The sequence below is a fragment of the Dreissena polymorpha genome, chromosome 2 (genome assembly GCF_020536995.1).
Source record: "Dreissena polymorpha isolate Duluth1 chromosome 2, UMN_Dpol_1.0, whole genome shotgun sequence".
NCBI classification, from domain to species: domain Eukaryota; kingdom Metazoa; phylum Mollusca; class Bivalvia; order Myida; family Dreissenidae; genus Dreissena; species Dreissena polymorpha.
This window is the reverse complement of record NC_068356.1, coordinates 110872090-110898401: the sequence shown is the minus strand read 5'-3', so window position 1 is coordinate 110898401 and position 26312 is coordinate 110872090. Positions and strand designations below refer to the sequence as shown.

Genomic DNA, 26312 nt, shown 5'->3' with positions numbered 1-26312 from the left:
ATACAAAGCGACTTATAAAGTCGAATTGAAGCAAAACAATAAAATATTTTCAGAACAAATCTTGTTCCAAAAGTCAGGAAATGCAAAGGACTTTTGGGGTCTCGACGACAACATACAATCTAGAGTCGAGAGGCGTTTACGCGTAAAATTTACATAATGGTACGCCTGAACAACCAACCGATGTGCAGGAGTTGACTAGTTCCGAGCGTAGATAACGGTTTTTACGGGTGGTAATATTGCACTATAAGTGTGCTGAACAAAACAAATCGTCAATCTGATGAGCGATTACCATACAATTCGCATATCTAATCGCGCCGAACACTTATACACTGTGTATTACCTAAAAACAACGCGCTGAATTGCAAATATGAGTTAATATCTTTTGCTAAATAATCTTATAACACACATTATAATAAAACAATGAATGAAGCATTAACGATATCATTCTGGTTTATGTACAATTGCACGGCATACTAAGACGCGGGAAATCGAAAATGCGAATTAAACTTTTAAACAGAACTCTTTCATAACGGAAATTCTTTTAAGATACAATCAATGCTTTCCAAACAGAACTCCAAACTAATGATATTTGTTTTGGCAATTGTTGTTTTAACCTAAGACATTCGTCTGGAAAGGTCATCTGTTTTATAGTGAATTGTATCCTCTTACTGTCACGTCCAATGATAACATCCGCGGAGAGATTTGGCGGGAACTAGCATAGCCGGATCAAATTGTACGTGACAGCAAGGAACGACAACTCTGTCTAATGACAGCAATCTCCACGCAGAGTTGTCGTCTCATGTTCTCACATACAAGTCTCGCATACAGCTATGCCGGTTCCAGTCAAATCTCTGCGCGGAGGCTGCAATGACCGTAGATGCCAGTCAATAGTTTGAATCGATAAATCTGTTTATGAGCTTGCTCAGCTGCATAAAAACGCGCTTATAACAACATAATTATGTTGTCTGCTTAGATTTATATTCCATCGGACTAAAACCGCAATTACTGTTTTCTTGCGCCAGGAGTATTGCTAAATATATATTTGTAGCGTGCTTGTTCCAAACGGATAATTGACTTGAAATTTACTTTAAGTGGATTTTGTCGTAGTGATGTTTTAGTGTTTCGCTATATTCTCGATAATATTTTAAATGAGCAACCAGATTTTTGAAAATGTTATTTGCTTTCTGATTGGTTAAATATATTACAAATTTTTAACACAGAACATCCTGTTTCATTGTCTTTGTTTTAGTAGCTTGATCAACTCTAGAAAATTGAGGATTATGGTACAGTCCTTTATTATTTTAGTTTTCAGTTTATGCCTTCTAGAGTTGTGTTGTACACGACTCACAAGAGTGCGCTAACCTGAATACGATTTCTAATAACTTAAAAAGAATACGGACACGTAATATAATTGTGCTGGAATGAAATTGTGCGAATATGAATTCAGAATAAGGAAGTAATTGACCAACACATTTGTTTACTACAGATGGATTTGAATTATAAGTGGACTTTTGTGTACAATATTTGCCTAGCGAAAGACAAATAGAACTAGCGGCCATGGAAATTGAACGGGTAAGCTTTAAACTTTATACCTCAAAGATTTTTTTTATAATTGTCTGACGAAATTAACATTTTAAAAGTAATCGTTAGTATTTAACAATCTTATCATAATGACTTTGAGTGCTTAAACATTATAAACCTGATTTAAAATTGCAGGCTTTATAACCCAATAAACAATATACTTAAACAAGCCACCAAAAATAAGGAAACCCATTTGCCCAAGCTTTACATTCCAGGCTTTTTATATTTATGACATTATTACGACATATTGTATGGATTTTTTATTCTTGAAGGCGAACTTCTGACGCGCGTGTGTGTGTATGCGTGTAAGTGTGTGTGTGGGGGGCGGGGGATTAAAATGATTAACTCAACGTTTCTACTGCTCTGTTTATATGTATGTTTTTTGCTGACTTATGCTTGAAAAGGGCTTTAAAAAACCTAAACACATTTGTTTTGAGAAAGAATACCCGACATACCATTTTAATTTTTCAAAAACATAGGTATTATACAAAGTTAGTGATTTCATTTTGCAACCCATTAGTCATCATTCAAATCGAAATTTACTTCATTTTTGTTTGAAAATTCTGTTTTACTGAAAATATTTTTTAAAACCTTAAATTGTGAAACCCTGCATTTTAAACTTGACATGGGAAAATATTGAACATTACGTTTATATCCGGTATTACATCTGGTATTGATAGTAAGCGTTTTATTGTTTACATACAGCTATACAGTGGTGATTTCCCAACACAACATATTAATGTAGTTATTCAGTTTGCACATTTAAACGCTTCGGCTTGTTGCGTACACAGAGATATTATTATCTAAATCAGGGGTATCACCGTGTTTCATTCGTTGTATGTTGATTTATAATTGAACGAATGCGTAAATAAATAAACTGTACTTCTTCGAAGTTCAAGCGCTGTACTTCCTGTGCTAGTCAGATGCCAAGTGGTACATCTAGACACACTCAGCTCACATCCTCTCCCTGAACAAAGGTTAAGTAAGTGGGCTTAACGAAGAGATTAAATGGAAAGCCACTTTATGTATTTAGTTAAGATCAGAAACGAGTGTACATGAATGATAATGTGTGTATGATTTCAACGTATTTTTTTATAAACAACCAGGTTTTTGTTATCGTTCTTCATTTAAACTATGTACACGTGTAATTTTAACTATGTACAAGCGTAATGGTGCACTAGTTTATTAATTATTTTCATTAGTAACTTTGTTGTGCATGAATACTTTTCATTCTCCCCGCATGCACCTATTGAAATATCTTTTAACTTTAGTGTTGATAAAGCGTCTATTGGGGAAGAGAAAGTTACATTTAAAAAATTGAATTGGTGTTACGACGATGATTAGTCTAACACATATTTAACAAGTATGCAAAACAATTTACACGAATATGATCGCATTGTCGATACTATAATTAGCAGTAATTTGAATATTGACATAGGTATTGAGAATTTCGCGACATTGTTGTATGACTGTGCATTTAATGCATATGGTCAAACGAGAACATTTTTTAATTCTAAGAAAACACCTGGACGGAAATATAATAGCCCATGGTTTAACAACGAGTGTAAAGTTGCGCGTCGTAGCTACATGCGGGCCAAACGATTATTTTACGCTGATCGCTCAACTGATAATCGGGCAGTATTTTTAACATCGAAGACGCAATATAATAAAACAAAAAGACATGCTAAGCGTTCATTTAACATGCGTCAACGAGAAAATTTTCGCACATATGCCAAGTCACAACCTCAAAAGTTTTGGAATGAAATAAAAAAAGTAAATAATCGGCGAAATGATAGTGATATTACTCCGGACACATTTTTTGAACATTTTAAGAATTTATTTTCAAGCGATGATGTTTTTTCTAATGTCATGGTTAAAGAAGATTTATCAAACTTATTAGATAGTTTCATTGTTTCCGTGAAATTTCTTGATAGCGACTTCACAATTGAAGAAGTAATGAATGCAATAGGGGATCTTAAACGGGGGAAAAGCGGTGGTTTTGACCAACTTATTCCTGAGATTTTTATTGATTGTAAAGTGATTATATCTCCTGTCCTATGAAAATTGTTTAATTATATTTACAGTACAAGTAAAGTCCATACTCATGGTCTTTAGGCGTTATTGTCCCAGTGTCTAAGAAAGGAGATAAGAACGATGCCAATAACTACAGGGGAATAACTCTTACTAGTATTTTTTCTAAAATATTTTCCATATTGCTAGACTTAAGAGTATGTAAATGGCTTGAAAACAATAATAAACTAAGTGATTTTCAATTTGGTTTTAGAAGCGATAAGAGTACTATAGATTGTATTTTTGTGCTAAATGCAGTGATAAATAGAGTAGTTTATCGAGAAAACCGGCAGCTGAATTGTGCCTTTGTTGATTTAAAAAAAAAGCTTTCGATCTCGTTTATAGGAACGGAATTTTGTACAAACTGCTGCAGCATAACATATCATCTAAATTTGTTAAAATGATTAAATCAATATATGATTGTGTTAAATCATGCGTTAAGACAAGTAATATAAGTAGTGGTTCATGTACACAGTGCAGTAGCACACGTATAGAAAATCAGTGTAATCACACATTTAAAACTGGCTATTCTCTTTCAGAATTCTTTGATAGTCATTCTGGTGTAAAACAGGGTGAGCCTTTATCACCATTATTATTTATATTGTTCGTAAATGATATATATGACTATTTGTATAATGATTCTACTGAATATGGTAATGTCGACAACATAAAATTATTCTCGTTGCTATTTGCTGACGATACCGCTTTATTTTCTTACTCAGCAACTGCACTCCAGCGTCTTTTAGATAGGTTACATGAATATTGCAGCGAATGGAGAATATCTGTGAACACAAGCAACACTGTTGTTATGGTTTTTAATAAAGGCAATAGAATTAAAAATATTGATGTTAAATATAATGATATCTAGCTAGAGGTAGTAAATAAGTTTACTTATCTCGGTGTGACATTATCCTCAAACGGCAATTTTTTTAAAGCGCAGGAAGCCTTATCGAAACAAGCGTCTAGAGCAATGTTTTCCCTAAATAAACTTTTTTTCTAAAATTTCATTCAGTATTGCTGACAAAATACGTCTTTTTGATGCTATGATATTGCCAATATTGACCTACGGTACTGAGATTTGGGGATTTCATCCCAGCCCAGACATAGAGAAAGTCCATCTAAAATTCCTTGAACAGACATTGTCTATTCGACCACAAACTACGTCTGCGGCAGTGTATGGCGAGCTGGGTCGTTTTCCTTTAGAGTGTATAAATAAGATGCGTATCATTAAATTTTGGTTCAAAATAAAGCAGAAACCAGATTCCTTACTTAAAAAATTGTTGCTAGATTTTGATGATGCTAATTCGCATATTACTAACTGGGGTATTAAACTCAAGATATTGCTCCAGGATATAGGATTGCCTTTTTTGTATTATAAATATGATATAACCACTAGTGATGTTAATTGTATTTGTCAGCGTATAAAGGATATCAGTTTACAAACATGGGTTAGCGATATTGATAACTTGCCTAAACTTGATACGTATCGTTTATTAAAATCAAATTTTGATTTTGAAAACTATTTAGATATTGTGGTAAATGATAGGGATAGAATTTGTTTTGCTAGACTTCGCTGTTCTGCACACTCACTATTTATTGAAGAAGGTAGATATAGAAATATTCAAAGAAATGAACGAGTATGTACAAGATGTAATATGGGTGTAATTGAGAATGAATACCATTTTTTGTTAATTTGTCCATTGTATAGGGATTTAAGAAAACTATTGTAACCTAAATATTATCTACGCTGGTCTTCAATAGATGTCTACTTCGAATAGAAAAACATTAATTATATTGGCTAAATTTACTAAAATGGCATTCAATTTAAGATCTAGTCACAATTAGTATTATGTATGTATATATGTATATTGTTTATTGTTTTTTTGTTTTTTGTCAACATTCGCACAACCATTAATCATTATTTCATGTCCATCATATACACCATACTTTTCATCACAATTGTTGTATATGCATTTATTCACACCGTCATTACATGTATTATGTATATTGTTTGGCTATGTACAAATGTATTTGCCAATAAAATTGACTTGACTAGATTTTAATGATATCAGCTCATTCTTAAAGAAGTGTAAGTATACATCGGAAATTGTCGAATCACTCACAGTTGCTAAGTGAAAAGCGAGAGTTACATAGAACAGGTCACGTGTTACACTTTAAAGTCATACAAACACTGATGCTTCCATATCATAATTAGAGATACGAAGAACAATTTCTATAATCATCCCTACGTTCTGTATTGAATTGTTGATCGAAATAAAGTAAACATCGAACCGTTTTCTGTATTAATTAGATATGTACGAAAACACACCCATAAAATGTAATGTTGTATTTCATGTTTTATTTAACCATGTTTTCGGACGATCGATATAGATATTGCTTTCAAAATTAAACATTTTTATTATATACATAGTTTTAACAAATCACAATAAGAACAATGAATTTCTGGTGTTCCTATTTTGCAATATGTAAACTATTGTGTGGTCTTAGAAAGTATTCAGGTACCAGCAATAATACAATTTACCGCTCTCATTAACCAATTAAAGAAAATGATTGTGATGTATGTATGAAGCGTACGTATAAAGTGAAGTCTTGTTTGAACTACCTTTTTGCATACGCACACGTTAGCAAGATACACTTTTAACAAAATTTATTTTAGTAGATCTTCTATTTATTTCTATGATTTTCTATTATATTCGCACCTAACAATAGAAATGAGATGATACGAGCGCCCTCTGTTTTCTTTTGTTCTTGAATGTGATACATACATAGGATTCTAACATAGTTTTATGGAGTTTTGTTTGTTTTTAAACAGTGTATAAAAGTTTATGTAAATAAAATCTCATACTATAGAATCACTATTACCATAATGTAAGGACTATGCACAAACTTCAAGTAATCACTATGACATTGACCTTGGAGCGATGTACATGGTTGTTTCACACACCGACTACAACTCCAAGTGTTCTCTGTGACCTTCAGGAGAGCGACATGGGCAGTCCCGGATTATCCATTGGGCTGAGTGGGAAACTGGATATGGTCTCAGCGACTTTTAGGGGCCCCTTGATACCGTGACGAAATATTTTGTACTTACTTACTTGGCCAAATTTAATGACTTTACTAAGCAAATTATGTTATATCAATCTTATGTTCCGATTAAAGTCTTGACATTGTCTAACCAAGAAACAAGAAACAAGTTATTATTTGCAAAACCGTATTTAAAATCTCGATCTAACAATCATATTTTTGTATCAGCATTGCGGTATTTTAATGACAGTTTATACCTTTACAAGAATATTGTCACAGTTTGTCTTGCCAGCCTTGGCACTGGTATTAATCGAGTGATGCTGCTGTTGATGATGATGATGAAGAAACAAAACGTTATGATGATGAATGCAACCTCTTGACATACTGATGTGAAATATCACGTTCATTCGCACGACGTTATTCTATACACATAGAGAAACTAAGAAATGTCAGAGATGCCGCTGTCCCTTTTTCCCTAAGCATGTTTAATACGAAATAAGAGATACTATGATTTTGCAATAATGATGATGATGATGATGATGATGATGATGATGATGATGATGATGATGACTGCGTGTCCGTTGTGTCTTAAAGCAGAAGACACATGACAACTAATCGTATAAATTATCTTTTCAAAAAAAAAAGATATACGGCGTTGATGTTGGCATTTGATAACAAGATAATGTAATAACTGTAAATAAATGTATTAATTGTAAAACTATTTCCATTTGTTGTATGTGATGATTTTCATAAAATAAGCTCATACTTATTTCTTTAATAGCAAAATGCTGTTAATGAGTTTTCTCTCAGGCGAGTTCGTAAACAAATAACATTTCAGTATTGGATAATATTCTTGAACTCATGTTAAATAAGTAAGCCATTTTGCTAATAAGTCATAAACAACATAAACAAAGAACTTAATCGTAATCGTTTTACTCAAATTGTGTGTGGTCGTGCGTCGTGCAAAACCGTACAATACATGCAGGTAAGGAATGAAGTACATATCGAAAAACTGCGGTGCGCGCAGCTTCATTTATCTTTCTTAGTACCACCCTTTTGGGTCTTTTGTGAATTATCGTCTTTCGATCGAACCTGGTAATGTCAAATCAGCAAAATAAGTAGATGCATCAGCCACTTTGAAATGATAAATTTATATATTTTCATAACATGCGTTTATCGATCTGTATGTATTTATCTTGATCAAAGCCAAGGTGTCAGACACATTTGGGCTTCAATTCATGTAAATATGTACCCAATTTAAGAAATGTGTCTACCGAAATTAATCCATCGTCATTTCGTATAAATAAAAATCGATAACAAACTTTGATAATGTCCTTTATGCTTTATATAAAGCTTTAATTAAACGATGATAACTGGCAGAGGCATAAAATAGTGGGTTTATTAAAGATACGTCAACAATAAAAGCAAACATAGATCCTGAATAACTAAACCCTCACGAAAGGTCGCAGCAAGAAATTGATTGTATCCGACATAAATATACAGAATGCTTGTCTTATGCAAACACATCAATTTGCGATTGTTAGTTCTGTTGTTGATGCTAAGAACAAAAGCCCCCACAGCTGTTCAACATCAATGTAATCTCGATGTAGAAGTTGTAAGCGCTGACAAAGCGCTCTGTTATAGCAATTGTTGTGTCGGGAACGTTAAACAGAGTTTGAATCAGAACATAGTTGACCGTGGTTTGAGCTGTAATGAAACTTAATGTTTGGGTAACCATAATCATGGCAAAAGCGGTAGTAGGGATGGGGAGTATAAAAGTCCGCCTCTCCGTAAACATGAACTTATCCGACGAATAACCCCTACGCTTTACAACGTGCAATACTCAAACTTGCATGAACTGTTCCTTATAACACGATAACTAAGCACATAAAATGAACTTAACCGTGATCCTTTTACTCAAATTGTGTGTGGTCGTGCAAAACCGTACAATACATGCAGGTGAGACCTGTGCACGAGGTACGAGATAAATCTATCTTATATATGGGGCATTTCTGAGATAGTTGATGTATCTCAAATGGTTTAGCTTGCAGAATCGGTCGTTGTTAAATGTAAAGAGACATTCAATTCAGCCTAGTTTTTGTTTCTCCCAATTTATGTATCTTTAACAAATGCAAAATGAACTAGTTCGGTGTGCTTTGTAAAAATGTTTGCAACATTTTATTGTATATTAATGTGGGTGAAAACCTGTAAAAGACGTCAACGCAGAAAATAACACCTTAACAAGACGGAAGCAATTTACATGAAAAAAAAAATATATGAATTAAACTCTTGGTAGCAAATTAGTATTTCCCGTTTTCTGTCCGCAATCTCCCAATACATTCGACCATTTGCGGCCGTAATGTCTTCTCGATAAGTATCCATGCACAGCGCTAAATTGCTAGTAATTAATAAGTCTCAAGTATCCGCGATATAGGAATGGAAATTGCAAGCGCAAGTGCATGTATTATCACAACGTTTCAACAGATTGTTTATCTGTTTGTAAAAACGACTATTCGTAGATTTATCCGATCTGTTCTAATCGTCTGCGTAATGCTCGAGTTAAGGCAAACGTGCATCCTCTCCATACAACTGTCTCAACTACACGTATTCAATTGTTTCTTCCAACGTGTGTCGGGGTCGTTGTGCAAGATTACTGACTAATTTTCATACCTCTTAGCTGCAACTGAACCAAATTTCGTCCTTATAGTAGTGGGGGACATATTGTTTTTGCCCTGTCTGTTGGTTGGTTGGTCTGTTGGTTGGTTTGCGCCAACTTTAACATTTGCAATAACTTTTGCAATATTGAAGATAGCAACTTGATATTTGGCATGCATATGTATCTCATGGAGCTGCACATTTTGAGTGGTGAAAGGTCAAGGTCAAGGTCATCCTTGAAGGTCAAATGTCAAATATATGGGTCAAAATCGCTCATTTTATGTACACTTTTGCAGTATTTCAATATTCATGATAGCAACTTCATATTTGGCATGGATGTGTATCTCATGGAGCTGCATATTTTGAGTGGTGAAAGGTCAAGGTAAAGGTCATCCTTCAAGGTCAGAGGTCAAATATATGTGGCCAAAATCGCTAATTTGATGAGTTCTTTTGCAATATTGAAGATAGAAACTTGATATTTGGCATGCATGTGTATCTCATGGAGCTGCACATTTTGAGTGGTAAAAGGTCAAGGTCAAGGTCATCCTTCAAGGTCAGAGGTCAAATATATGTGGCCCAAATCGCTTATTTAATGAATACTTTTGCAATATTGAAGATAACAACTTGATATTTGGCATGCATGTGTATCTCATGGAGCTGCACATTTTGAGTGGTGAAAGGTCAAGGTCAAGGTCATCCTTCAAGGTCAAATATATGGGTCAAAATTGCTCATGTAATGTCACTTCTGCAATATTGAAGCTAGCAATTGTATATTTGAAATGCATGTGTATCTCATGGAGCTGCACTGTAGCGAGCTTTTCCGATGTTCTATTAGAATTACTGTTCGGACTGTATACGATTTAATCACTACATTGAGTTCATTAATAACACAACACTTTATTAATATTTTAGATCGTATTTTATTTTTATTTTAACACAAGTTTATATTCCAAAATAAGCTGTTTTTATTTGTACACTTAATAATCAGTTATATTAATATTGCTGGTCTTAATTCAAATATAATTCCACATTAAAAGGTTTCTGTTGTTACTTCTTAAAAGCCTAAATTCCAACTCTAATCTAAACTCTTTCCAGACACGTTATTTAGCTACAATTTTGTCCACTCTCACCAAACAGACCCACACTTATCAACATTCACAACATAAACAGCCGATCAGCACAGCCGAAAATGTAATCTCTCTCGCAACAGAGCACATTTAATCTAAAACAAACAAACTCTCTCTCTCGAACAATATCAGATATCCGATCCAGCATCCACACCCAGGTATAATTAATCGCAGTTCGCGACACTCCCGCCAAAAAAGATGAAAAATCAATAAGCAATCAACACAACATAACATAACATAACACTCATACCATACCAAACCATAACATAACATTACATAGCATAGCATAAGTTGTCAAAACCAATTCTTGATTGAAAGCTATATCATTATACCTAACACTGTACACTTTAAAAACACATACATAAACACATACATAAAACAATACATGAACTTAACATGAACCAATCATTTACGAAAAATCAACAATACATGTTCCATGCCAACCTCACAATTCGTTTCTTCACCTATGCCAAATCATTAACACAAAAATGTAATATATGTTCAAGAAGTATATATTGTACCAACCACACGTTACCGTTGATCTTATATAACTTATTTATTGAAACAATAAACACGAACATAAGTGACAAATATCCATACATGTAATGAAAACAGTCTTACACAAGCTTTTTTTGTTAATTTTGGTCAATTTTGTTTATATATAACGCATATTTACACCACAAAAGTTAAGCATAACACAAAGTTAAGTTTGATATGTAAACACTTTAATTCTGTCCCTAGCAGTGATCGCAGCTTTTCGTTTTGTACGTTCTGATTGTTTTTCTTCAACTTCCCGTAATATTTTTTGGTTTACCTTTTGATTGTCACTACACTCTAATGGATATAATAGGTTAATCGGTCTTTTGATTATAGTTCCAGAAGGTAGTCTTATTACAGCTGAACGAGTTAGTCCATCATTACTCGACTTAAGTTGTTCAATTGTTCCATTGTCCTCTTGGAAGGTCATCCTTCACTATTACGACATCTCCTACAGAAGGAGAATGATGAGCTTGGACGCGTGGTGATTTCATTTGGGAGGTGAACCTTTCTCGTAGACTTTGGAGGTATTGGTTTTTCCAAATGTTCCCAAATGCATTTATTAAATTTTGGCCCTTCTTCCACATTTGGAGTAGTTTGTCAGCATTCGTGTATACATCCTTGTAATCGGGGTCAGAATCAGAATAGTTAATATCCTGGAAACCCATTTTGTTGTTCATTGAAAGAAAATGTCCCGAAGTTATTACCATTGTTGAATTAACATCATCGTCCAAATACACTAAAGGCCGTGCATTCACAATTGCCTCAGCCTCTTTACAAACTGTTTGAAGCTGTTCAACTGAAAGAATTTTCGTCCAATCGATTTACGAAGAGACCTTTTTACAATTTCAATCAATCGCTCGTAAAATCCACCCATCCAGGGAGCCATTTCTACGATAAATATTTACTTGATGCCTGAATTTGATGAGTAATTTTGAACGTCCTCACAATCCACAATTTCCCGCCACGCCAATTTCATTGTATGATTTGAAAGTTTGAAATGTTTCGCATTATCACTGACAATGATGGTTCCACGAACTGACACAAATCGTCGTAAAGACAAGATGAATGAAGCTGCAGTAAGGTCTTGAACCATTTCCAAATGTACAGCCCTTGTTGCCATACATGTGAATAAACACACCCAAACCTTTTTCACGTCATGTGAGATTTTTACATATAGTGGACCCATGTAATAAATTCCCGTTTTTGAAAAAGGAATACTCGGTGTAACTCGTGTACTTGGAAGTTGAGCCATAGGGGGTAGGCGGTATGGTCCACCTTCTGCACGTCGACACACCACACATGGCTTTATCACCTGTTTCACTGTTGCACGCCCTTGAGAAATCCAGTATTTTTGTCGAATTTCACAAAGAGTTTGTGACACACCACAATGCATCATGATCTTGAGTGTCCTTTCGATTAACATGTGAGTAAATCTGTCATTCGCTGGGAGAAGAATAGGACGTTTTGCTGCCTCAGAAAGAGAAGCGTTGTCAAGCCTCCCGTAACACCGTAGTACACCATTATCGGATTCATACAATCCTAATTGTTTTGATAAATTATTGGGTTTCTTTGTCAGAAGTGATTGAAACACATCCGCAAATTGCTTTTTCTGAACATGTAAGATCCACATAGTCTCAGCAGCCTTGATTTCATCACTAGTCAGTAATGAACTTTGGGGTTTGTGTCCTTTGAGTTTGTTAACAAATCGATTACACCAAGATGTAATCCTTAGCACCTTTGTAAGTGATGAGTAACTTTCAATGTCTATTCCGAATGGAGGTTTCTCAGAATGTTTATTTTTTACTTGCACGGGTTGTTGATTGTTATTTACCAATTCTAGGCCATCACTACACACAGCTGCTATGTCCAATGTATCATTGCAATTTTCACTTCCCTCTTCTTTCACCTTTGTGTTTAAATTCACTTTGCCCGAGTCACATAGCCATTTTGGTCCATGCCACCATGTGGTACAAGCACACAACTCTTGAAGTGTACATCCGCGACTTGCGATATCTGCAGGATTTTCAGAAGTACTCACGTACTGAAAATTGCTCCCCTCTGACTTCCTTATTTCAGTCAGACGATTTTCTACAAACACAGGCAATATTTTCTCTGTACCGATCCATTGTAGTACACACTGCGAGTCTGAATAAATTGTTTTTGATTTTACCCTTAATTTTAACTGTGATTCAACATAACTCATACACCGCACTCCAATCAACACAGCCAAAAGTTCCAAACGTGGTATAGTTAATTCCTTTACTGGCGCCAATCTTGTTTTGGCATATATAAGGTCACTCCTTTTCTCTTCTTCAGTCTCTTGAACAAGATATATTGCTGTTGCATATGCACGGTTAGATGCATCACAGAAGCTCACAAGATGATAGTTCACACTTTCTGAAGGAGCTTGTACAGCTATGCATCTTTGAACACTAAACTTGTGTAGATTTTTCAAATCTGAATCCACTGTGTTCCATTGTATTTGATCCGCTTTATCAATTTGTTCATCCCACTCTTTGTTTTTAGTCCACATTTTTTGGATAAGTGCCTTTCCGTTCAGCATTACAGGTGAGAACAAGCCCATAGGATCGAACACAGATGCTACTGTTTGAAGTAGGGTTCTTTTTGTATCATAATCCTTGTCTGCATTTGAATGTTTGATTTTTTGGGGTGATAGTTGGTCAGTCCTTACATCCAAAACATGCCCCAGGACTTTCACGTTGTCTTGGTCTCCATTTGTTTTGTCTTCTTCACTGAAAATTTCAGTCATCTCTTTACTGTTTGTATTTCATTCTCGTAGGTTCATATTGGCTTCATCAAATATCTTCTTTGCCCCAGTGTACAAATCGCTAGCTCCTTTCAAAGTTTCACACCCTGTGACCAAGTTGTCATTATAAATATCGTCCCTGATTTGGCATGCGAGGCTTCTTTCATATCTTTCCAGGTGATGCTCAACAGTTGCACTTAGTAAAAATGGACTTGATATAACTCCAAAAGGCACCCTGCAAAATCTGTATTCTTGGAGATGGTTTTCATCTTCAATCGGATTTTTCCAGTCCTTAAACCACAAAAATCGAGTTACATCTCTGTCCGATGTTTGTAAACCGACCTGATGAAATGCCTTTTCAATGTCTGCAATAATCCTAATTTTATGAAGCCGATATCTCAGCATCATTCCACATAAATCTTTCAGTAATACAGGTCCTCGACAAAGACAATCATTGAGGCTTTTCCCATCTTTCTTCGTTTTTGCAGATGCATCATAGACAACTCGAAGCTTTGATGATGTCTTTTCAGGGTTAATTACAGCATGATGTGGAAGGTAGTGTTTCCGACTGTCACTGTGATCCCTTTCTACCCGTTCTATTATTCCTTTTGTTCTTGGTCCTTGAAAATGCTATCATACTTTTCCATCAGTTCAGGTTTTGGCAACAATTTGTTTGTTAATGACCTAAGTCTACCAATTGCCAAACCTCGGTTTTCTGGTAATTCAGGTATTTCATTTTTCCAAGGCCATGTGACACTGTAGCGTCCGTCTTCAAACTTTATATTATCTTGGAAATGTTTCATTGCAGTTTCATCTCTTGATAGTAAATCAGAATCTCGTATTCCGATTGCTTCCATATTCCAAAAGTCTTCAATATCAGGTGTGTTTGGAAGAGAGCTATCAACTTCACTGAAAAGACAGGAGTCATTCAAAGTTCTTCCTGGAGTGAGAATACTCATGTCATCAATTTCTCTATTCCCATCAGTTCTTCCAGTTACTATCCATCCCAGTTTAGATGAAAGCAGATAGAGTCCATCTTCAATTTGAATTCTTTCACTCTGGATAATGTCTAAATAAAAGTCATTACCAATCAATAAGTCAATTGTTCCAGATTCAGCCTTTGACGGTATTTTATCAGCAAGGTCTAGATGTTTTGCCAATGACTTGAACAAATCCTTTTGGTAGATTTCTAATGGCATTCTTCCGGTCGTACCAGTCATGGTTGGCACAATGTTAGCAGTAATCAGCATGTCACTGCCATCTTTCAATTTGAGGTTCACTTTTGTTACCTTTGTTTTCAGTACTTTACTTTTGGCACTTCCAAATGTAACTACTTTTATTTCTTGTTCTCCTTCATAGCCAAGACCTAGCTCTTTTGCCTGGTTTTCTGTCAAATACGTTCTCTGAGACCCAGAGTCTAGCAATATCCGTGCATCATTTACCTTTTTATTTCTTGGGTTCATAATTTTTGACTTTGCCGTTTGCAAAACTACCATTTCGCCTGATGCTAAGAGAACACTTTCATCTTTTTCGAGGTGTTCTTCTTGGGTTTCATTAATTTCTTCTGACAACATGACAGGTTCTCTATTTGTCTCTTTTCTTTGTTGAAATTTCTTGGGACATAATGACCTGTGATGGTGATTAATGACGCCGCAGTGTACACACTTTTTGTTTATAGACTTGCATTCATGAGACAAATGTCCCTCTTTCAAGCACTTGAAACAACTCTTTTTTAGACATGCTTTTCTTTCTTCAATTGTGTTGTACTTCAAACAATCATCGCTCCAGTGAGCCTTAGCACAGAATCTACATTTCCTTTGGATTGAAGGAGCCGCTGCAAGAGCCTGAGCATGTCTTTGATCATATTCCACTTTGTGAATGCGATGATTTCTTGGATTTTCGGTTTCCCTTTGACTTACTTTGTTTACTTCATATTCAGTACTTTCCTTTGCATCTTTCACACTTTTTTCTGTGTTTTCTCGAGCTGTGATATACTGAAGCAGCATTTCGCGCAGCTTTGGAACACTCCATTTGTTTTCTGCCCCTTTCAAAAATTCTAATTGGAGTAGGACTTCTGATGGTATTTTCTTTTTGATTATTGCTACAAATACTTCCTGGTTTCCGTTTTGATTCAATACTTCGAGACTCCAAATATTTTTCTCCACTTCATTTACAAATGATCTCAAGTCTTGTGTGGTATTCCTTGGAGGACGAATATCCATCAGCATATTGTAATGCAAATCAATTGCTTCTTGATTATTTCCAAAGCGTTCATGAAGAATTTTCACAGCCACTGAATAGTTCTCATTAGATAAAGTGAGTCCTGATATTGATTTGCGTGCATCACCAGTGAGTTTACTTCTGAGATAATTGAATTTGTCAATGCCAGATAGGCTTCCGTTTTTGTGGATAGCACTTTCAAAAGAATCCCAAAATTCTATCCATCGTACTTTTTCTCCATTGAAAGACATGATTTCAAGCTTTGGAAGTCTAACATTTGTTTCTTTTGTCAACTTCTTATTTTCACTCTGCTTATGAAGGAATTCTTCTTGTAACTTCATTTGTTGATCAAATAGCCTTTGTATAAAATCCTGATCAGTGTGCACGTCCTTTTGACTTTCACCAATTTTGATTTTTCCTTCCAGGTGCTGAAGATTCCTTATAAGATGCATGGCTTTTTCTTGCAGCGTGGCATCTTCATTTAAGATGATGTTCGTGAACTCAGAATCTGTATCCCCGAGTGTCATGGCTAATTTGTCTGAATTCATTTGTAGCTTTTCACTGCAAGATTCTATTGCTGATACACATTTGCTGATACTATCTGTCAATTCTTTTTGGTTGCATGAAGATAGATTAGTATCTACCAATTGGAGTCCATTGTCTAATTCTTTTTTTAGAGCATTGATGGCTCTAGTCCTTAAGCCTTTAAGGTACTGTAGATTTGCCATCGTTATCCTTTGATTATTTTTCTCTTTTTTTTCACAATTGTCCAATTACTCCTTTTTTCACGTAATCACCGAGCTTTGGATGATGAACGTTATTCCTCTTTTTATATTCCTTTATGTCCACTGTGCCCGATTTTAAATTGTCACCCTGTGCCGTCTTTTAGGCCCTTTAGTCCTTTGATTTGATTTCTTTATCTTCTGTGTTATGCTTTGTCAACACCATTTTAGACTGTTCCTTGAAGACATATACAACATTAATGTCCACTTTTTACTCTTTTCCACACGTAAATTACTAGCTTTAGGTAATTTACATTTCTTATTTTTCCACGTTTAAAATTAATTTTTGTCTGTTCCAACCATTTTTAATTTAATTTCTTTTAGTCCTTTGATTTTGCAAACACTGCCTTTAAACCTTATTTGACATAATCCACTTTTAGTCCTTTGATTTTGCGCAATGGCACTTTAATATATTTTTAATCTGTCACTGGTATAGTAAAATCCAGATTGAAGATAGAACACAATTTTGTCACTGGTTAAATTTCCGGTTCGCGGGACCATTCAATCTAGCGAGCTTTTCCAATGTTCTATTAGAATTACTGTTCGGACTGTATACGATTTAATCACTACATTGAGTTCATTAATAACACAACACTTTATTAATATTTTAGATCGTATTTTATTTTAATTTTAACACAAGTTTATATTCCAAAATAAGCTGTTTTTATTTGTACACTTAATAATCAGTTATTTTAATATTGCTGGTCTTAATTCAAATATAATTCCACATTAAAAGGTTTCTGTTGTTACTTCTTAAAAGCCTAAATTCCAACTCTAATCTAAACTCTTTCTAGACACGTTATTTAGCTACAATTTTGTCCACTCTTACCAAACAGACCCACACTTATCAACATTCACAACATAAACAGCCGATAAGCACAGCCGAAAATGTCATCTCTCTCGCAACAGAGCACATTTAATCTTAAACAAACAAACTCTCTCTCTCGAACAATATCAGATATCCGATCCAGCATCCACACCCAAGGTATAATTAATCGCAGTTCGCGACATGCACATTTTGAGTGGTAAAGGGTCAAGGTCAAGGTCATCCTTCAAGGTCAAACGTCATATAGGGGGACATTGTGTTTCACAAACACATCTTGTTGTAATGAGAAATTGTGTTTAGGTAACTGTGTTACACCAAGGTACCAATGTATTTACTGAAGGTATTCAATTGCAACTTCACAAATGTGTTCGGGGTCAATGTATGAACTATTGTGTACTAAGAAAGAATTGGTTGATGTAAACATGCAACATCTTGATTTTACTGTTGTTACCATAGGTGTTCAATTAAAACTTCATACGTGTGTCGGGGTCATTGTGTGAGATCACTTACCTGGATCCAGAACTCCGACCTGCACTTTCGAAGAATCATTCCCCCTATTTGTGATAAGAAAATGTGTTCATGCATGTAAACGTGAAGTACCATAGTGTGACTTTTTCTTCTACAGGTATTCAATTAAAACTTCAGACATGTGTTCGAGGTCATTATGTGAGGTCACTGACCATAAATCAGAAGTTTTTTCCATTTGTACTTAGAATTGGTTAAGGTAAACGTGTAACATCTCTACATTGCTGTTTCTACTACAAGTATTTAATTGAAACATCACATATGCGTTAGGGATCAATGTGTGAGATCAATGACAAAGTTCAATACCTCAGAATTATGTCCCATTGCGTACTTTTAAAATCGGTAAAAGTAAACATTTGCATATCGTTGTTTCTTCAACAGATATTTACCTTAACCTTCACGAATGCGTTTGAGGCTATTGTGGAAGTGTACTTACCAAGCTCAATAACTCTGAATTGCAATTAAGCACAAGTTAACCAATTTCTTTAGATCGACTATTCACCGAACTATACAATTCACCAAAATGTCGGCCCTTTTCGTTAAAGTTATGATCTGGTCAAGGTTAACGTGCAACTAAGCCACATCACTGTTTCTGCTACAGGTATTTACTTGAAACATCACACATGTTTCTGGGACTCAAGGGTGGGATTGAACTGAGACGTGTTTCGTCAAAGTCCGTGTAACATAATATGGAAAAACGGGTTTCCGCATATTCCTGTAATTTAATTTGTTGTAATGCTGTGCGTTTTTGATATACAGTCAATTGAATGCAAGTTATTAAACCTGAAATAATGACATTTTGTTGCCTGGCATGGTCACTTTACTTGTTTTCATTTAAAAATGCTGCTTTAAGTTTAGTGTAGACATTCAACATCAAATTTGTCGTTGCGGTCATTTCATCACGTGACTGACGCAAAAAGTTCATTAAATGTCAAAGTGGACGCATTTTCTCAGGACAGCACATGGTTTTCATAAATAATTTAAGGCAAGCAGAAACCCCTAGGTGAATGCAATATCGTGATTATCTTATTAATAATTGACGCATATCTAATTGCGCCGAACACTAAAACATTGTGTATGGCCCAAACACAACGCGCTGAATTGCAAATCTGAGTTAATATCTTTGCTTAATAATCTTATAACATACATTATTATAAAACAATTTGTGAAGCATTAACGATATCATTCCGGTTTATGTACAATGCACGGCATACTCAGACGCGGAAAATCGAAAATGCGTCCTAACCTTTAAACAGAATCTTTCATAACAGAATTTCTTGTTGAATGCAATCAACGCTTTCCGAACATAAATCGAAACTGATGATATTTGTTGTGGTAAAAGCTGTTTGAACTTAAGATAGAAAAATCGGGACGCACGTATCCATAGACAGCTTTGCGACAATCGTCTGAAAATGTAATCTGCTTTATAGTGAATTGTATCTTCTGACAGTCACGTCCAATGACACTGCATCAGCAGACAATTTATTCCATAATGGAGGTTCCGTAGATATTCGATGTATCACGATTGGTCAAATGACAGCAATGACGAGTTGTCGTTTCCATGCTCGCACATACAATTCTCGCATACAGCTGCTTCCAGTCAAATCTCTGCGCGGAGGTTCCAATGACCGCTGATGCCAGTCAATAGTTTCAATCGATAAATCTGTTTACGAGCCCGCTCAGCTGCATAAAAACGCGTTTATAAACGAGAGCGCCGATGGCGCTGAAAGCATAGTTGCAAGATACAGGGAAGATGCTGCTGAAGTAAATGTTTAGGTCAAAATATACTAAATAGTTTCCTTATATGTTTCGATGCAAAAGCGACAACTTAGAGCGAAAATAAATACAACATTTTGCACATAGAGACCCCCATAACCATACCTTTTCTTGACGGGCATTCTTAGCTGAATCGATTTAAGCAATACAAAAGATTTGTCATGTTCAAACCAAAAACAATTTCGACTCAAATCAAAATCGACTGTTTTTGCGCCTTTTTCGGCCGTTTTCTAGTGGATTGTAACCTTTTGCAGTGCCATTTTTTACTTTAATCTCCAACTTTTTCCTATTTCAGGGATTAAGTAGTGAACACCTATGCTTACCCTATCAATATCTCCAAACGATAAAACCAGAACAAAGTGTACAACATGCCTTCGAGGAAAATATGATGATTTGTTTAGAAAGTACAGCCCTTCATGACTCGATTATTTAGTATATTGTAGCCTTAACGATTGCTGACATCACGAGTCGCCCCCCTTGTTAACAAAATGCTCTATTTTTAGAAACGGGAATTCCAAATAGTGACGAATGTGAATGGTTACAAAATGACATAACTATGAAAATAAATACGTAGAATTACATTATTTCACGCATACCATTATGCAACCATCCGTTTTCTTTTCCGACTTGATACATTTACAGCTTTCCATTTAATATTTTACAGACACAGCACTCGTCCAGAATTCACGCGAATCCATTAAATCCGATGCCACATTTAAACCGTTAACTCAACTCGTAACGTAAATTTCTGGCTCAAAGTAAATCATTTTAACTTCAATTAACACATCTCTTACTTTTAAACTCTACTTCATCAAATCCATAGAAAGGCACGTCAGAATCCATGTCATAAATCAGAAAACATTCATCGTACTCCGCCATTTTTTACACATTTTCAAAGAATAAAAGTGCTTTATGCCCCACTTCCTGCTGATAATATGTTTTAATTTCTATTTATAATTAACCGATGAAATGTTACATATACTTTAACCAGGGCCTTATTAATTCAGTTATGTAAACATTTGACCTCTCACAGAACAGTAAACGAAGGAAATAGAAATTGGGATCCCATATAAATTAGGTGTGAGGTCACTATCAACAAGAACAGAATTGTTTTACGAACGAAATTTGTTTTAGGTTATAAGAAGATTTTTTGACATAAAACGGTCTTAGAAAAATTCACTAAAAACGGTGTCAGCAATATTCTTGGAAGAAAACGTTAGAAAAACGTTTCCCCCCCAAAAATTGTAAGAATTACCATATGCTAAATTAAATAGATATTTCGTCTGATTTTTGATCAGGTAAGGCTTCAAAAAGAGTAACCGACCGATGTGGATTTTCAAAATGTGGTATATACCTTAAGCATAGGTGCAAGCACCTATGCTAAAAATTATGTTGTCTGCTTAGATTTATATTCCATCGGACAAAAACCGCAATTACTGTATTCTAGCGTCAGGAGTATTGCTAAATATAAATATGTAGCGTGCTTGTTTGTTACGGATAATTGACTTGAAATTTACTTTCAGTGGATTTTGTCGTGGCGATGTTAAAGTGTTTCGATATATTCTTGATAATGTTTTATAAGTTCAACCAGAGTTTTGAAAATGTTATTTGCTTTCTGATATTACAATTTTCTAAAACATTACATCCTGATAAATTATCTATGTTTTAGTAGCTTGATCGACTCTTGAATATTGAGGATTATGATACAGGCTTTTATAAAGCACACTGATAATTGTCACAATGGTACTCATGATGTAGTTGGCTACCTGTATAGAATATAGATGTATTGATTTGTTATTTCATGTATTGCTAACTTATGAGATACGTACGTTAAATAATCCAATAGTTAAAGCATGTATTATGCAATTAAATATGTTTCGTTATCACATAAAATGTGTTATAATTCGTCCCTTTAAGTTAAATATATCAAACTATTTAATGCAACGATCCGAGTTATCGATACAGTAAATGAAACCTTTTCTATAAATAAACACACCTTATGGTGGCTATCTAGATAACGTGGATACCCAACACTAATTTACAAGTGAGTTTATGCCTTCTAACGATGCGTTACCCCACTCACAAGAGTGCGCTTAGATGAATACGATTTCTAATAACTTAAAAAGAATACGGACACGTATTTTGTGGTGGGATGAACTTGTGCGAATATGATTACAGAATATTGAAGTAATTGACCAACACATTTGTTTACTACAGATGGATTTGCGTTATAATCGGAGTTTAGTGTACAATATTTGCATAGCGAAAGACAAATAGAACTAACGGCCATGGAAATTGAAAGGGTAAGCTTTAAACTTTATACGTCAACATTTTTGTAGATCTATAATGGTCTGACGAAATAAACATTTTAAAAATAATGGTAAGTATTTAACAATCTTATCATAATGACTTTGAGAGCTTAAACATTATAAACCTGATTTTAAATTGCAGGCTTTAGAATCCAATAAACAAACAAGCGACCAAAAATAAGGAAAATAATCTTTGCTCAAGTTTCACATTTCAGGCGTTTTATATTTATGACACTATTACGATATATTGTATGCATTTTTTACTCTTAAAGGGGGGACTTCTTACGTGTGAGTGTGTGTGTGTGTGGGGGGGGGGGGATTACAGTGATTAACTCAACGTTTTCCTGCGCTGTTTGGATGTATGCTTTTTCATTTAATTGCTGACCAATGTTTGAAAAATGCTTTAAACAACCTTAACACTTTTGTTTTGGGAAAGAATACCCGACATACCCTTTTAATTTTTCAAAAAACATAGGTATTATACATAGTAATTTTATTTTGCAACACATTAGTCATCATTCATGTCGATATGTACTTCATTTTTGTTTGAAAATTCTGTTTTACTAAAAGTATTTTTTATAACCTTAAAACCGTGAACCGTGCCTTTTAAACTTGACTTGGGAAAATATTGAACATTACGTTAATTGTCTATATCCGGTATTACAACGTTAGTAACCGTTTTCTTGTTTACATACAGCTATAAATACATGTATAGTGGTGATTTCCCAACACAACATATTAATGTAGTTATTCAGTTTGCACATTTAAACTCTTCGGCTTGTTGCGTACACAGCGATATTATTATCTATATCAGGGGTATCACCGTGTTTCATTCGTTGTATGTTGATTTATAATTGAACGAATGCGTAAATAAATAAACTGTACTTCTTCGAAGTTCAAGCGCTGTACTTCCTGTGCTAGTCAGATGCCAAGTGGTATATCTAGACACACTCAGCTCACATCCTCTCCTTGAACAAAGGTTTAGTAAGTGGGCTTAACGAATAGGGTAAAAGGAAAGCCACTATATGTATATAGTTAAGATCAGATACGATTGTACATGCATAATATGTGTATGAAGTCAACGTATTTTTAATAAACAGTCAGGTTTTGGGTACCGTTCTTCATTTATACTATGTACAAGCGTAATTGCGCACTATTTTATCAATTATTTAAATAAACATACCCATACAATTTTATGTTGTATTTCATGTTTTATTTTACCATGTCTGCGAACGATCGATGTTCATTTTTATTAGATGCAGAGTTTTAAAAAGAAATGTCTTTTAAACAGATATACGGCGTTGATAGTTCAATCAATGAGATCATGGATAGCGAATGTCTTTTTCTGTGCAGTTCTTAGCTGCATCACACGCAGTACGTGATGTTACACGGAGTTTTCGCGGCTTATTTTGCATTATTACATATTGCTGGTCATAAACCTATAGATACAAAACAGAAACCCAAAAGAAGAATGGAAGTGAAATTAAAGCATATGAGTCAACCGGCCACACGCGAAGTATCCGTATATATATAGGCGCGTTGTTCAAACAAATCTGTTTAAGTGGTTTGTCGGGCATTGCTATTCGATTCGATTATTAACAGTATCGAGAATCATCGCGCTCATGCTTAATACATTTCTCAATATGGTGGAATAATTATTGTTAAATTAATCCAAATAATATGTATCATTGTATTGTTGAAAATACATTAATTATGTATTATTGACATACCATAATTATATTGCTGAATATCTTCATTTAACATATTTCTGGTCTAAAGAAAATTCCAGGTCACCTAGTTCACGGATAGCGTCTTCTAAAAAAAAATTCCAGGTCACCTAGTTCACGGATAGCGTCTTTAGTATATTACGATTATTTTACTGGCCGCGAACTCCGGTGATGATCTGTATATAAACTCTGATATTCACACACTGGCCGCGAATTGACCCGATACCTGGTTGAAATGCAATGAATTAAAGTGAGGCCTCGCTTCCACTGCTCTTTATACTATGTTAACATGTTGACAGGAATATGGAAGTAAGTACTAAATGTGAGAACATAGCCTTTAAGTAAAAACTCTTTTGCGCAAGCAATTCTCTGAAAATAAAAGGTGCACGCACAAACTGTATTGATGTCGAGAATTGAGTGTAAAACTGTTCTATCTATTAGATAAAATTGTTTCATGCAGTAAAACAGTGTTACAAAGACGCGGATATGTTTCCAATGTTCTGGTGGTATACTCAAATCAGCCAATGGAATTAATGAAGTGTATTCATTTGTACCTAGCAGCGGGAATTTTTTTTGACTTTTATTGGACACTTACAAAGGTCAGGTAAGGTGAAAAGCTGGCTTAATACAGCTACGCCGAAATAATCACAATATGAACAATCATTTACTTTATGATGTTCCTATTTTGCTATACGTGACTAGTGTGTGGTCTAAGAAAGTAGTCAAGTACCTGCAATAACATCGTCGGGCACCCCCGGTGTATTCATTACGTTACTCTCCATTCCTAGATGCATGAGCGGAGCGTAATCAGCAACCGTGGGTATCCGACGATGCAGCAATAATACAATTTACCGCTCTCATTATCCAATTTAAGAAAATGATTGTGATGAATGTATGAAGGGTATTTATAAAGGGAAGTCTTGTTTGAACTACTTTTTTGCACACGCACACGTAGGCAATATACATTTTTTACAAAATTTATTTTAGTATTTATTTCTATAATTTTCTATTATGTTCGCACCTAACAATAGAAATGAGATGATACGAACGCCGTCAGTTTTATTTTTGTGTTGAATGTGATACATACGTAGGATTCTAACGTGCTTTCATGGAGTTTTGCTTGATTGTAAACAGTGTATAATAGTATCAATAGAATCTCATACAATAGAATATCTATTACCATATTGTAAGGACTATGCACGAACTTCAAATTATCACTTTGACCTTGACCTTGAAGCGATTGCTATGGTTGTTTCACACACCGACCACAACTCCAAGTGTTCTCTGGGACCTTCTAGCGAGCGACACGGGCAGTCCCGGATTACCAATTGGACAGAGTTGGAACTGGATATGGGCCCAGAGACTTTTAGGGGCCCCATGATTACGTGACAAAATATTGTGTACTTACTAACTTGGTCAAATCTAATGACTTCACTAAGCCAATTATTTGATATAAATCGTATGTTCCGATTAAATGCTTGGCATTGTCTAACCAAGAAACACTCACTGATTATTTGCAAAACCGCATTTAAATTCTAAAAATAACAATTCAAATTTTGTATTAGCATTACGGTATTTAATGACATTGTATACCTATAAAAGAATATTGTCATTTAATGTCTTGCCAGCCTCTGAACAAGTAGGTTTATTTTAATCAAGTAATGATGCTGTAATGCATTAATGATGATTACGACGACGATGATGACAACGATGATGATGATGTTTTTGTTTAAACGATGATAACTGAAAAAGCAATTTAACACTGGATATGTATTAGTCAAAATCAACAGCAAACATAGAACAGAAACAAATCAAATTCTATCTTATATATGGGGCATTTCTGTGATAGTCGATATATCGCAAATGGCTTTGCCTGGCAGAATCGGTCGTTGTTTAATTTGAATGAGACATTAACATAACCGTGGTTTTATGTTTCTACCAGTTAATGTATTTTTTACAAGTACAACATTTCAATGAACGAAATCATGTTATTGTATATTTATGTGGATGATAACCTGTAAAAGACGGTTACGCAGAAAAAAACCTTCACAGAACAGAAGCAATTTACATACAAATAATCTATGCAATCATCTCTAAATTGGAAATAAGTATTTCCCTTTATCTGTCCGCAATCTCCCAATACATCCGACCATTTACGGCCGTAATCCTTTCTCGACAAGTATAACCTCATTTTCAAATCCTTTTTATGTAAATGCTCACGAAATTCAATGTCAAAACCGTATCCAAATGAAACAAAAATGTTGTTCGAAACGCGTTCTTATTAAAGCATCTTTTTAGTTATTGCAAAGTCATATTACCGGTATCTATTTGTTTTTAGCTCACCCTGGGAGCACAATATGCT

At 34.8% G+C, this 26312-nt stretch overlaps 1 protein-coding gene across 2 annotated transcripts in view; it reads left to right on the top strand.

The window, feature by feature from the left end:
- The first annotated feature begins 717 nt into the window (after positions 1-717).
- LOC127868508 (sulfate transporter-like) overlaps positions 718-26312 on the top strand; it is a 49130-nt gene continuing 23535 nt past the window's right edge. The window contains exon 1 of one of the 2 annotated variants that reach the window (XM_052410342.1): positions 718-1572. In XM_052410342.1, coding sequence (XP_052266302.1) covers positions 1558-1572 — 15 coding nt within the window. In that variant the 5' untranslated portion in view covers positions 718-1557. Of the gene's footprint in view, positions 1573-21988; positions 22218-26312 lie in introns of those variants that run through there. The other variant, XM_052410341.1, reaches the window with a different exon arrangement.